Source organism: Strigops habroptila, chromosome 4 (genome assembly GCF_004027225.2).
Source record: "Strigops habroptila isolate Jane chromosome 4, bStrHab1.2.pri, whole genome shotgun sequence".
Classification (NCBI taxonomy): domain Eukaryota; kingdom Metazoa; phylum Chordata; class Aves; order Psittaciformes; family Psittacidae; genus Strigops; species Strigops habroptila.
In genome coordinates this window covers 69,559,843-69,574,655 of record NC_046358.1, presented here as the reverse complement: position 1 = coordinate 69,574,655, position 14,813 = coordinate 69,559,843, and the positions used below count along the sequence as shown (strand labels likewise).

Below are 14,813 nucleotides of genomic sequence, written 5' to 3'. Positions count from 1 at the left end.
GGAGCAGAGTTAGTCCTTGGACTCCAGTCTAGGTCTGACCCAGGAGAAATGTTATTGCAGGAATGGGAACCTGGAGCCCCGCAGTAAAAAGCTGCCTGGGAATCTGACCCTGTGTCCCAGGCGTGATGTGCTCAGGGAACAGCAGAATTCCTGCAGCTGAGGGGTCAGGATAGATGAGACACAGTTGTCTTGTCTCATGTTAGTGCTGTGAATTTGAGACCCAGAACACCCACGTGGTTGCCCTTGCTGTGCCTCCCAGCTCTCAGCAAGGGAAGGATGCGTGCCCTGGCCAGTCCACAAAACAGAAAGCTCCTTCCTTTGGAATCCTGCTCTTCCTGCTCCTCAGAGCCGTGGTGGAGAGCTACGGTTCATGTCTGACAGTCCTGGCTCTGGGCAGCGAGTGGGTATCGGCTGCCCCAGCACTGAGCACACGCGGCTTCCTCAGCTGGAGGATCTCCTGCTTGTACCTGCAGTGGGGAAGCAGCACCGTGGTTGCCTGTGGATTCACAATCCTGAGTGATTTGTTTAAATGGATGCTGTGCCTTGTGTTTGCTAAGGACACACAGTCAGTGTCAGTTAATGCAGAGCAGCCAACCCAGGCACTGAGCGTGCTGGGAACTGAGTCCTGGCAGATACAAAACCAGCCTTTTCCCAAGGAAGAGGCATTTGCCAGGTAACAAACCTGTGAGTCTGACCTGAGTTCACAGCAGGCACTGGCTCTGTGGAGTTAGAGCAGGCACAGTTGGACCATTGCTCCAACAGATATGCTTTGCTTTTCCTCACCCTTCCTTGCCCAAGCACCTGTTCTCCCTGCATTGGGGCATGATGGGCCCCAAAGGGAAAGAGGACGGTACATTAGGGGCTGCTGGAAGATTGCAGCTATGAGAGGGGTTGCTTCTCTTAGCTTCCAGCTAAGATTCTTCTCTTAGATTCCTCCAAAAGATGAGTGAACGCACAGGTAAGGCCAGATGTTGCCCCACTGCCCTCCAGAAGGACTGGTGGCAGCTGCAGCACAGCTGGATGTACTCTGGGACATCAGCCCCGCTGGCAGCGCTGTGGGAAAGCGATGGCCATTGTCCCTGGCAATTATCCTGGGAGAGAAACTTGGAGCACAGAGCAGAGAACGTGTGAGGGGGGATCCCACCATCTCACCTTGCAAGATGCTTGTCTACGTATTCCTGCAGCTCTGACACCTGCTCTTCTGCCACAATGGCCCGAGTCAGCAGCTGGCTTCTCTCCTGCTCCAAATCCTCCTTGTGGGGCAAAAACCATGGAGAAAGCTCTGTGAGATGGGAGTGACCACTTCCCCATCACTCGGTTCCAACACCACTTAGCATTAGGCTACAGAAGCAACCCCAAACTGATGTGCTCAGGGAAGGAAGCCTGGTGATGACAGCACAGCTTTCTGCAGGCATCATCTGGGCTCCCTTCCCTGACCAGAGCACAGGCTGGGGCACCAGAGCCACCCATGATTTCCTCCTCCAGCAGCTTCACAACTGGTCAGCGGTCACTGGATTTGGCACACAGACACAGCTTTCACACCTCTACACCAGTAGTTCATTGCAAAGGGAAGTCACCTTCCCTTTTAGATGGAACTGCAGTTGGTTTTGCACAGTGTCTCTGGGCAGTACATCACCACCTCACCCAAAGTAACCACACGGTCCCTGTGTCACAAGGAGGACCTGAGGTGTTTGTCTGAGCTCACCCCTAAGGTGCACAGCAGAGCCAGGAGCAGGACCTGCTCCCTGTGCAGTGCTCCACCTCTCAGCCACAGCATCTCCATTCTTTTGGCCACAAAGATACACCCAGTTTAGGTGTTCAGCTTTACCTGACCGGACAGTAGTGGAGCACTTCCTTAGGCTGCTGTGGGTGACATGGAAGGGGTCTGGGAGCACATCTATAGCCTTGTCTACCACAGAAAAACAAGCCTCTGCTCGGTTTCCAAAGCCCTTTTCCCCAAGTGTGGCAGGCACCTCAGCACCACCCTTCTTCCCACTGCTGCCATCATTGCCAGACAGCAATCCCCACCTGAGCCAAGCCTGCTCACATCACCTCAGTCTCTCCCCACCACAGTGGGCCAGCCCATTCCCGAGTGTGGTGTAAATAATCCTCAGGCCCAGGGGGAACCACACTGGGAAGCTGATTCAGATTCAGCCTAGACTTGGACAAGGTTGAACACAGACCCAGTTTATTGTACAGATGCCTAAATGCTTGTGCTGAAACACGGGAGGGACCAATATGGTCCAGCAATGAGCAGACATAACGGCTGCTCTCCTTCTTCTAGTAGGAGGGACGGCACAGCCTTGAGAGCATCACTTGGTGGGCTGAGGCCAAAGCCACAGCAAGGCTCTATGGAAAGCTTCCCTGCTCCAGCTGGGAGCAGTGTGTTGGCCCCAGCAGCTGGCTGGGGCGGCCCGCCTTTGACGTGTGGGTTAGGGATAAGCTTTTATTGGGATGGGCTGTTCCAGGCCTTTACCTGGGTGGTGTGTGTGAACTCCTGGAGCTGCTTCCTGACCTCTGCCCAGCCCTCCTCATCCAGTGGCCTAGGAGGGAAAACCAGGACTTGATCACACCCAGACATTCAGATCCAGCCCAACCATAGGTCACACAGCTCTTTTGAGGGGCTGGACACAACTCATGCCCATCCAAACAGAAACCCCAGTGCTCTGAACCTTTTTCTCTCCTGATGCCCCAAACTTCAGGGCATGCAGCACTGTCCCTATGCCTTGGCACAAGAGTCACAGCCCTTCTGCCAACCTGAGATGCCCCACTGTGATGGCTGGGTTTGTTCCAAGCTCACATCAACACTCATACATCAGAGCACTCCGTGCAGAAAGAGTCCTTAACCTGACACTAAATTTGATGGAAATAGAGAGTGATCAATGCCAAATGCTGCCACTTTTCACATTTCGGAGCACAAACCCGCTTGTTCTGGTCACCGAGCATGATAGGTGCTGAGCTGTCTGTGCAGCACAGCGTGGGAAAGTTCTTCCTCTTCTGTCCCTGTCTGAATAAGCAAGATACAGGTCACATCTGATGCTGGAGGAATTTGGGTTGTATGAAGGAAGGAATGCATTGTGCTCCAGAGCTGTGACTGTCTGAGTTCCCTCTGGTGGCTGCAGCCTCCCAGTCCAGGCACACAGGAAGCCGTGGCCGAGATTCCATGGGAGCAGAAGCAAAGAGAACAATAAACAGTGAAGCCATGCAGATGATAGAGATGAGAAGTAGCAGGAATTATAGCTGAAGTACTGCAGTAACACCAGCTAAAGGAACAAGGTAACAGCATGGATAAACCCATTAGCACACAGAAAACAAGCATATCAGGTGGTCAAGTCTCTTGGCAGCTAGAAAGTGGGCACCTCAAGAACTAGATATATCACTAAAATTAAGGTTCTGGACTTTCTGTGTCTTACTCCTGTGATGAGTCTGTCAAAATTAATGCATCTATTCAAGTATAGATGCATTCATATCTAGATGTTCAGCCTGGAGAAGAGAAGGCTCTGGGGAGACCTTAGAGCAGCTTCCAGGGCCTGAAGGGGCTACAAGAAAGCTGGAGAGGGGCTTTGGACAAGGGCCTGTAGGGACAGGCCAAGGGGGAATGGCTTTAACCCGCCAGAGGGGAGACTGACATGAGCTCTTAGGCAGAAGTTCTTCCCTGTGAGGGTGCTGAGGCGCTGGCACAGGTTGCCCAGAGAAGCTGTGGCTGCCCCATCCCTGGCAGTGTTCAAGGCCAGGTTGGACACAGGGGCTTGGAGCAACCTGCTCTAGTGGAAGGTGTCCCTGCCTGTGTCAGGGGGTTGGAACTGGATGAGATTTAAGGTCCCTTCCAACCCAAACCACTCTTGTGATTCTATGATGCTATAAGGATTGCTACTACTTTTCAGTGTGGAAAACATGGCAGAGCCTGGGTAAGGCTCAAGCTTTTCTCTGAGAGACTCCAGCAGAGCCCTGTGGCTCAGACAGTGACTCCTCATTGTTGACATCCAGTTAGTGGAATACCTGATATGTTTTCTAGGCTACCACATTTTTAAAAGGCTGCAAAATCCCAGCTCAGATTTCTCCACTATTTTGTTCCACCTTTCCACAGGTATAGTTGGTAGAGTTTCAAGTGGATAACGGAGCAAGGGGATGAAACCCATCAAAAAGGAGCAAATAAAGGGCACATCATGAAGCCAGGGCAGTATCAGGACAGCGTCACTGAAGGGATCCAGCCCAGCTTCTGCTCTGGGAAGGAGAAGAAACAAGACCATCCCAAACTGGTGGTGTTTCACTTGCCTTCCCCAGGTTGTCTTCCACCAAAGCATTGGGGCGTATGTTTGACTTCAGCATCTAAAGAGATCAGTGGGACTAAAAACATGACAAAATCAAACATGAGCTTAAGAGCTTTCTTGGACCAAGGCCCAAATGACCAGCTCATTTCACCGCAGGGAACGCTGCACTGAGGTGACAGCTGGCTTTTCTTCTCAGATGAGCCCCTATCAGCTCACTCTCTCCCTGTTTATTACCATCTCCAAGTAAAGCAGAAAAGACTTCTCAATCCACACAGCAAGGAGAAGTCTGAATTAGAAATATCCCAAGAAACAAACAGCACTTACTGCTCAGAAGCCAGTGAAAAGGCTGAGGTTTCTTTCAGGCTTTTCTGAAGGCAAAGGAAAAAGAGTATTCCCATAAGCATTAAAACCATTGCAATCTCACCACAGATCCCACCACTTCGAAGTGGCACATCATATCCTCACACTCCAACAGCCACCAGTGCCCTGGCAAGGAATGATGTGCAGTGGATTCTTAAGGTTTAGGTCTCCCATCCTCTGAATTGTTAAATAAATGCATTTTGTGTAACTCGAGAGACTTGTCTTTGCCCAGGCAGACCCAGTGGGAGGACATGGAGCTGACTGGTGGGTTTCTGACCAGGGTCTCCTGCTCAGTTAGCAAAGGCATTCGAGAACAGAAAGCCCCATCCTACCCTCCCTTGCTCACCTCTTCTTTTAGGATGGAGTGAGTCTGCTGGCCTGGCAGCTCTCCCATAACATCAGCTACTCCTCAGCCCTCCCAGAGCTCAGCAACCCCAATCTGTTGGGCTGCCCAGCCAATAGCTATAACTCACCCTTACACAGCAGGGTTGAAGCAACGAGGGGACTGCTTGGACATTCCATCTCTTCCGAAAATGAGAAAGAGAGCAAACACTACCCCTGCCTGTGCTACAGGCACAGCAAACCCTCAGGGAATGCCTAAGGAAGGGGATGAATCTGGCTTCTGAGAACTCTACCCCCGCCCCGCAGAAAGCCAGCAGCCCAGCCAGCACCTTCTGCAGCTCATGTAGCTGCATTTCCAGTTTTGCTTTATCCTCCCGCAGCCGGTTTAGCTCCTGGGTGGTGTTTGTCAGCAGCTCTGGGTCTGTGATGGAAAAGTGGAGCTCGGCAGGGCCACAGTCTGCAGCGGTGCTGCCCAAGGACCGGATCTGCTCTCGCTGGAGCCTGGAACATGCCAGAGGGGTTAGTGCCTGCTAGCTTTGGTTAGGTCACAACACTGACTGTTTCTGCCTCTGATGGAGGTACCATTTGCTTGGGAGCTGCTGGCTTCTGGCCACCAAGAGCCAGTTCCCCTGCAAAGGACAGGCAGGAGAGCCCAGCAGTATGCATAATATTCCTGGGAGTGTTTCTGAGGGGAGCTTGTCCTAGAGCTATTTGTGGCTTTTATGCCACAAGAATTTCTGCTGCTTCCCACAGCCCAAGCTGCTGAGAGAGCTGTGGAGCAGAGCTGAGAGCACTGCAGAAGCAAGCTGGGAGGCAGGAGTTATTTGTGGTACCTCTGCCTTTCCACACCATCCAACGTGGAATCACTTTCTCACTAAATTTAACACAGGAGAAACATATGTGCAAAGTAGCTTCAAGGTGTCCAGAGCACCCTGAGGTGCAGCTGGAAACACCTTGCTCCTGGCTTGTCACGAGCAGGGAGATCAACATGTACTCCAGATCCTCTGCTCCACCTGGGAGCCCTTTTTGCCTCCCTCCCCACCACGGGTCTGGGTGCTTCAGGGCACTTCCACTTGGGCCTTTGCAACAAGCTGAAGAGACAGAGGAAACCCAGACCCAGCTTAGCCCTACCCATAAGCAATGAGCAGGTTCTCATGCTTCTTGACCAAGTCCTTCATGCGTTTCTTGTAGCCACGTGCCGCTCTGGCTAGCTGCTCCTCCCGAGTCCTGTAGGAAGCCCTGATGTCTTTCAGCATGCTGTCCACAAAGCGTTTCATTGGAGCATGAGCAGCTGGGGCTTTGCTAGGCCCCATGACATTGCTGGCTTTGCTGTCCATGAAGTCCTTTAAACATACAGAGAAAGACATTTAGGTGATCGAGTCATTCCCTAAGGCATGTAACCCATTTCCCACAGAGAAGCTCCAGGCATATTTATGCTCACAGCACAGAGGAGAAGGCATATCTTCCATTTTCAAAGAGCAGGAAAGACTAATTAACTTCCATCATGGCCCTCCAAGACAGAGAAGGCATCTGTGCTGTACCAGATGTACATCTGTACTGTACTGTATCCCTGCCTAGGGAAACACAAGTTGGTGTTGGGAGTTACCATTTCTAGTCCGTCTTCTTTCCCACTCTCTCTGCTAGCTAGGACATTATTCAACATTGCCCTGTTGGGATTTAAACTATTCTTAACAGTAAAAATTCCTTTGCTGAGTGTCCTGATCCGTCGTCACACTGTGTTCTTTGGTACCAGCCTTCTCCCAGCACAGAAGCTCTTGCCAAAACCTGCTTACAGCTACCTAGGGGGATGGATAGAGGGAGGCTGGAATCTCCTCCCCCAGGCCAAGCCAAGGGCATGGAGCCTCCTTCCAGCTGCAAGCATTGACTCCCACGCCCCACAGCTAGCAAGGAGGGGAAACAGCCTGCAAGAAGAGGGCAGCCAGCACAGACAGGCTTTCCCTGGCCAGGAGAGCCCCTGGGACTGGGGGTACCCACCGCCACATCCTTGATGTACTGTGCCAGCCGGGAGCGATATTCCTCGTTCAGCTCCTTCAGCCGGAGCTGCAGCTGGGAGTTTTCTGCCTCCACATCTTGGAGCTGACTCTGGGAGCTGAGCAGCACCTAGGCACAGCAAACATGCTTGCTCCTGCCCTCATCCTCTGTCCACACAAGGGGCACTAAGAAGCTCCATTAGAGATGGGTGACTTCATTACCAAATATCCAGCTGCACTAGAGCTGGGAAGGACCTGGGTTTTCACAGGAGCCCACTGGAAATGTTCATCATCTCTATTCCCCTGCTATCTGCTGCCATTTACAATCCCCCTCTGCCTTGTGATTACACCAACTCTTACTAAATAGCAGTGAAAAAAATTCCTCCCACCACCTGTGGCAAGCAGCACCTTCCACCAGCGCTGCACCCCTGGAGAAGGAAAGAAGCTTGAGCAGCAGGTCGAGGGGGGGGATTTTCCCCCTCTGCTGCACCCTGGGGAGACCCCCCCCCTGCAGTCCTGATCCAGCTCTGGGGCAACAACACAAGAGGGACGTGGAGCTGTTGGAGCGAGTCCAGAGGAGGCCATGGAGATGCTGCGAGGGCTGGAGCAGCTCTGCTCTGGAGCCAGGCTGAGAGAGCTGGGCTGGTTCAGCCTGGGGAAGAGAAGGTGCCTTAAGGGGAGACCTTAGAGCAGCTCCCAGTGCCTGAAGGGGCTACAAGAAAGCTGGAGAGGGGCTTTGGACAAGGGCCTATAGGGACAGGCCAAGGGGGAATGGCTTTAACCTGCCAGAGGGGAGATTGAGATGAGATCTTAGAAGTTCTTCCCTGTGAGGGTGCTGAGGCGCTGGCACAGGGTGCCCAGAGAAGCTGTGGCTGCCCCATCCCTGGCAGTGTTCAAGGCCAGGTTGGACACAGGGGCTTGGAGCAACCTGCTCTAGTGGAAGGTGTCCCTGCACATGGCAGGGGATTGGAACTGGATGAGCTTTAAGGTCCCTTCCAACCCAAACCACTCTGGAATTCTATGATTCTATGAAGCAGTGCAGGGGGGAGCACCTTGGTATGACAAACTCCCTGGAAAGGGAAATGTGTTGGAGTACCTCGATACAAGACATCCACCACCTGCTAGCTCCAGGAGAAGCTCATGGTGCCTGGGAGAAGATGATGAACAGAGGCAGTCCTGGAGCCAGGGTGCCAGGGGCTGGAGGGAATCCTGACCTTACCGCTGACTGCTCCGCCAGCTTGCGCTGGGTGTCCCCAGTCGTGCCTTTCGCCTCCTGCAGCTCCTTCCCCATTGCCATCCTGGACACACAGGAAGAAGACGCGCTTTTTTAAATCCCCAAAGTTCTCTGTAAGTCCAACAGAGCCAGTTTTGAGAAGGAAGTCACTACAGGATGACAGAAATCTCTCTGCAGCAGATGCCAGCCCCCAGATGTGTGCCAGCCAGTGGCCACAAAGCTCTCACAGCCAAAGGTGACTGTCCTCCCCAGTCAGAGGGTCTAGTTCTGTAGCGTCCCTGCTGGGGCAGCCTTTCCTGGGACACTGACCCCATCCCAGCCTGTCAATGGAAGAACAGCCATGGCGGCAAGGTCTGGGGCTGGGTTTATCTCTGGGCTGTCACACATGTTCTGCGTGGGTCACAGAAGGTGGATTTTCAAAGTTGCATTGGCCAGTTGAGTATTTAACCACCACCCACTTCTAGGCAGGCAGTTAACCCTCTAAAGAGCCTTGTAAATATCAGGTTTTGCTTCCAGGCCTCACTTCTCCCAAGAGTGAATCACCATTTCCCACCCGGTACCCCACCAAAGGCACGCTATCTCCTCTCCTGTTCCCAAGGATCAAATTCAGCTGCAACGAGCTCCATAAATGCCCAGCCAAATAGAAGAACATGCCCTCAAACACTCACACTCTCTCTTCCAGCTTCTGTTGCTGCAAATCATAGGTTTTCTTCAGTTTTGCAAGCTCCACTTTTATGTGATTCTGGTTTCCAAGCAACTGAGGGACAAACGAAGAGGAAGATGAGACAGAGGGCTGAGCTAACAGAGGGATTCATGAAGGGGGAAGAAGTGAGGAGAGCCTCCAGCTGAGCAGTGACATACTGGGGAAAGGACAGGTTTCACTGGGAGTGACCAGTTCTGTAGGACACCAGAAGCTGTGTGTGATCTGGAGACAGGGCACACATGTTGCTCTCCCAGAGGAAATTCTCACACCAAGAGTCAGATTCCCAGCAGGAGCTGATGGCAGAGCCCAAGCTGGTTTTGCATGAGCTGCAGATGGGAAGGAGGCAGGAAGCATCTCTGTGCTCTCAGCTTTGGGTGCTTTATCACCCCCATCTTTCTCAAGTATTGGCAAGAAGAAAAGAAGTAGGTGTCCTCTGCATTTGTTGGCTTCTAAACCTCTGCTTCTGTTCAGCCAGGGGCACTGACTGAGGGAACCACAACTGCCCTCTCTCAGCTTCTGCCTGCACAACATTATTCTAGTCTCATTTTTCAACTGCACTGCTTAAAAAATAATAATTTATAATCAATCAAGGCATCAGCTCATCCACAAAATTCAAGTTAGCACCAGGAAGTGCCAGCCACAGTTGGAATAAATTCCCCCTCTGCTTCCCCAAGGATCTGGCACCAGACCCCCACACACTCACGTTTCTCTCCAGTTTTTGTCGCTCATGTTCAGAGGCAGCTACATCTTCTGGCTGGTTTTAGCAAGAGACAGAAGGTGCCTGATAAATCCTTGCTCTCCAAGGAGCTGATGGCAGGGCAGGGAGGTCTGTCCTTACCTTCACCTTCTGAGCGGAGAGGGGGTGCACCATTGCTCTCACTCTTCCCAGCTCGGCAGAGGGTTCACCAGCTGTGGCAGGGGAGCGGTTGGCATTGGCCAGGCTGAGCAGCTCTCGGCTGAGCTCTTCATTCTTCATGACCTGCCAGGTCAAACAAGAAGAAAAGAGCTTCTGAAATGCTGCCTCTCCAGCTCTGCACAGTGTCTGTTCAGCACATACCTGCTGCTCTCGGTGCATGCACAAGGCAGGCACTAGTATCCCCTCCTGAAAGCAAGCTTTATTCTTAGTTGTCTCTTATATGTCCAAAGATACCAGTGATTTTCTAATCCTCATGGAAATGCAGGGTGCCATCAGAGATTAATAGAATCATAGAATGGTTTGGGTTGGAAAGAACCTTCAGATCATCCAGTTCCAACCCCCTGCCATGGGCAGGGACACCTTCCACTAAAGCAGGTTGCTCCAAGCCCCTGTGTCCAACCTGGCCTTGAACACTGCCAGGGATGGGGCAGCCATAGCTTCTCTGGGCACCCTGTGCCAGCGCCTCAGCACCCTCACAGGGAAGAGCTTCTTCCTTATACCTAACCTGAACTTCCCCTATTTCAGTTTAAACCCATTCCCCCTTGTCTTATTGCTATAGTCCCTGATGAAGACTTGCTCCCCAGCATCCATTGCCAGGCATCAGGATTATTAACATGGAACCTCTCTCCCTCTGCCCATCTCATCCTGGCATTGAAATTCAAAGCCCAGTGCCAGCCCAGCCCAGCTCTGCCACCCCCCCTCCATCCTGACTTCCAGCCTCCCTCCTCATTCTAACCGTGCACCCTCCACACAGCTCCCCAGCGCTTCAGCCACATCTTTCTCCACACAACGGCTTTGAACAATGCTGGACTCCATGGTGTAAGAGAAGGGACAAATCTCCATCCATCCATCTATCCAGGCTGACGCCACCCAGCTAATTCCAGTTTTGTTTGAATGCATCCCTCCAGCAGCAGCCAGCCCACAGCACCATGTAGGCAGCGAGATTCAAAGCACTGCTGGTGTGAAGTGACACATTTCCAAAAGATAAAGAGGATCTGAATGAGAAAGGCTCTGTTACAGGTGATCTGGAAGGAACACTGGGGGAATTCATGTCTCTCGGGAGGGTTTCTATGTAGATAACAAAGCTTTGATGGGGTTTATGACTGGGGACAAGCTTGAGTAATTGTTACCATGGCAGTGAATCGGGAGGATGGGAGGCAGAGGTCATCTGAGTCATCCGTGGAGAGAATAGCTTATCAAAAGATAGCACAGGGTGGGCTGTGGGGGAGAGAGGAGAAAGGAGGCTGACAAAGAGGTGAGATATACAGCTGTGAAAACTGACAGCTACGCAGAGACAGGCTGCTTGTTCTCCAACCGAAAATGATGCAGCTGCAGCTGCCTGCCCTGACAATTCGATCAGAGGGGGTCACACAAGCGCAGAAGTACCAGCCTGGAGAAAGAAAGAGGCAGTCCCAGGTTTGGAATGGGCATCGCTGCCTCCTCCGTGCTCCCAAGCCTGGCCTGGCTCCAGGGAAAACCCCAGCGTGGAACCAGTTTACAGCCAGTTGGGTTCCCTCCACAGCCTCACTTTGTACTGCCGCAGACGGCGTGAGCCTGCGGAACAAAGGAGAAGGAGGAAACGGAGAGTCAAGGAAAGGTCAGAGGCTTGAAAAGGAAGAATTTACAACGAGTTAGAAAACAGGCACAAAGTGCCTGGCTGGCATCTTCTGGAAGGCACTTCCCCAGGGACAGGCAAGGCCAGCTCCCTGCTCCTTCGCCTGGGACGATGTGTGAATCAAGCCGTACAATGAGCACCGAGGACAATCCAGAGGCTCTCACTGCTCCTGTACAAGGGACCATGAATGAGCTCGCTGAGCTGCTGCTGCGCCAAGCAGCCATGACAACATATTGGCAAGGTCACAAGTAGCACTTGTAATTGGGAATGTGTAAAAGGTTCATTGTCTCCCCCGAAGAGCGCCGGGGAAGGGGAGGGGGCAGAACCACAGGCTGCTTTTCCCATTTCCTTTGGGAAAGTCCACACTGGGAAAATAATGAGCAAGAGGCCCATGCCGTGACAAGTCCCAGCCTGCCAAGTTGGAGCCTCTTTCGCTTCAGGCAGGGACAGTTGGTAGTCAGAGCCAAGAAACTGGGGGAAAATGCTCAGCCTACCGATTACAACCAAGGATTCACTTTTGGCTTCTGGACCCTGCTCCACCACCTCTTCAAGGTGCTATCCAGGCACATGACTGAATCCAGGTGCTTTCACTCTCTGAAACATTCCAGGATCCGTGTGAAGCCCATGTGTTATTACTGCTAACCTGCTAAACCTGTCACTGAGAGATATCAGCCACCTCAAAATCCCATTTTTGACAAACACATTGCACCCCCTTGGGGACAAGAAGCAGCTGAGACTGCTGAAGGCTGAGCTGTTCCCTGGTGAGCCTGGCAGTACCGTGTCCCAGCAGCGTGCTGCCTTGCTGGCAGTCAGCTGCACGCGTGCTGCCTCGTGCTCTGGCAGGACTAGGGGGCAGGTTCACACCCTTGCAAGAGCTGAGCTTGCCTCCTCCTAAGACATCTCCATTTCTCAGCTTACGGGAGACAAGTGATAGCTTCGCGAGTCACTAACTTGCTTATTTGCAAGGCTTTGATGATGATCTTGTATCCTCAGAGCTCTCCCGAGCAAAGCTCCCCATAAAACCAGACCAGACACTGCCAAAACCAGCATGTCTGGGCCCAGCCCCACCTCTTCCCATCACAGCTCTGCACAGGCCAGCACAGGAAACCAGGTCATTTGGCTGAAGCAGCTAAACTATCTGCTGGGGGAGGGAGGCAGGAGGGTGTCAGTCATTCAATCCGATTCAAAAAGAAGGAGAGAGCAGGAGTGGGGAGAGGGAGGGGAGAGAGGAGCAGCTATTCTTGCCAAAGAATTACACAAATCTGAGTCCAAAAAACTTCATTAATAATTGCTAAGCTAACAGTCATCAGGAATTTTACTATATTTTAAGCAGCAATCAGAAAACTTGCTTGTATTCAGTGTCTTTCTAAACTTGCTGACCCCAAAAACCTCCAGGCCCCTTCCTGCCGCTGTCTGAAATGAGAGTGACTGCAAGCAGTTCACGTGCAGCCTGCTCAAGCCATGCAGAAGGAAAGGGAAACAAAGCGTGCTGGCAGTCAGGAGGGACCTGCAGCGTGCACCCGGACCAGCCCCGCAGTGACCCCCTCGGTACTGCCGGTGACAGGCTCTGGGATTGAGTGAAGAGAGGAGGACTCTCACAGCGGGGTGCCTGGATGAACACAGGGTCAGAGTGGGCTCAGCACTGTCCCTGCCGAGCAGAGCGGGTTCTGCAAGCCCAGCGAGACGGTGATCCCCTTCCATGAGCCTGAAAACAAACCCATGCCCGAGCTACACTGGCTCACAGCTCAGCTGGACCTGAGCTGTGATACACAACCCAAAGCCAAGCTGTGTGCAGACCAGGTGAACCGGAGAACACCAGAGTGAACAGTGTCTCACCTCCTGGTCCAGTTCTTTGCCTAGGGCCAGGTAATTGCTTTTCAGAATGATGTACTCATCAGCCAGCTCCTTCCGGCTGGTCTCCAGAGCACGCAGGCCTTCCCGCAAGGCATCTCGCTCCCCACTGACCTTCTCACTGCAGAGCTCCAGCTCCAGCACACGGGTCTCCAGAGCCAGGATCTGCAGAGGGAAGGCAGCAGAATTAGACTGTGACAGAGATCAGCAGCAGTCACAGGGTATTTATTTGACCAAACAGGTTCTGGCCACGCTATGACTTAAAGAGAGATGAGTTTCCTGTGAGTTTCTGGGCATTGAGGAGGAATCCCTTGCCCTAGCTAAAGCTAGGAGAATATGCCAAGCAAAGTAAACATGGATGCGCAACAAACTGCATTTCTGGGTAAAGGTGTTGGCAGAGCTGAAACCAGCTACTTCAAACTTTGGGATACCATGTTTTTCAGTTCAAAGTTCTCCGTCTCGTACTGCTCCTTCATTTTGTTTGTCTCGATCTGGAGATCAACGAGGTCTTTGGAAAACTAGGAGAGAGAAAGGACACTATAAAGGCCATGGATCCTGAGGCCAACATACTGTTCCAACAGGGAGTTTGAGCACAACACACCCTCCCCCTAGAAAGAGACATTTCCCACCAGGTTTTCCACCACAGATCTACTGGTCTCATGTGGCTTCATGGCTCAGTTCTCTCCAACTCCCCAGATATTTGTTTTACCTTCAGTTTTTCCTCTTCACTGAAGCCTGTTCTGGCTGACAGATCTGGTTTGGAGCCAGCCAGCTTCCCCATCCTCTCGGGCAGGTCTCCGAGCTGTCCCAGCCTCTCATTCCTATCCTGCAGCTGCACCTAGAGACACACAACAGCTCCCACAGCTGGTGCCAGCCAGCAGGGCCCCCTGCTCCCACTGCAGCGCTGCTGGAAGAGCACAGCACATCCAGCTTTTCGGACCCTAAACAGACTGCAGATGGGATTTTCAGCTGCCATTTTCCTCTTGCAATTCAGATTTCATATGCAGAGCACCGGTTCCATGAGCTGGGAAGAGGCTGCAGCCCTTCATACTTAGATTTTCATTAGCAAGATGCTGTACGTGCTCTGTTAGAGTACTTACGTTCTCCTTCTCTGCAACGATTCCAAAATCCATGTGCTTGGAGGCCACGCTCTTTGCACGGTATCCAGCAGCAACTGAAGAGCAAAGGCAGGATCTAAGGATCTCTATGGCACCAAGTTTCCCCTCGAGGTCCGGCACAAGCCACGTTGCTATCAACTTTGGTTACCAGAGGGTGCGGCATCCACCTGGGGTTTAAGGTGGAGCCAGTTATTACAGTCACCCCAGGAGCTGTTAGAGGCAAAGAAATTATGCTTGTCAAGAGGTTTCTGTATTCCTAAGACAGCACACGGCAGAGACTGAAACAAGAAGCTTAGCAGATACCGTCAGTGAAGCAATATTGCCAGCTAGGAGGTACCACTCTGTTTGTATTATGGACGATTCCCCAAACCCGGCTGTAGGGATGGCCTCCATCTCTATTGCAGGGATCTTT

The 14,813-nt window shown here is 52.3% G+C and overlaps 1 protein-coding gene across 1 annotated transcript; it reads right to left on the bottom strand.

Moving 5' to 3' along the window:
- Positions 1 to 156: 156 nt before the first annotated feature.
- Positions 157 to 14,530, bottom strand: CCDC78 (coiled-coil domain containing 78). The gene is made up of 14 exons (XM_030482126.1): positions 14,384 to 14,530; positions 13,993 to 14,121; positions 13,715 to 13,801; positions 13,269 to 13,448; positions 9,740 to 9,880; positions 8,867 to 8,955; positions 8,184 to 8,262; positions 6,969 to 7,094; positions 6,105 to 6,316; positions 5,303 to 5,474; positions 4,596 to 4,639; positions 2,477 to 2,543; positions 1,153 to 1,253; positions 157 to 467 (listed from the first exon to the last, which is right to left on the bottom strand). Exons 1-14 carry the CDS (start codon positions 14,414 to 14,416, stop codon positions 362 to 364), a joined length of 1,566 nt encoding a protein of 521 aa, XP_030337986.1. The 5' UTR covers positions 14,417 to 14,530; the 3' UTR covers positions 157 to 361.
- Positions 14,531 to 14,813: the final 283 nt, after the last annotated feature.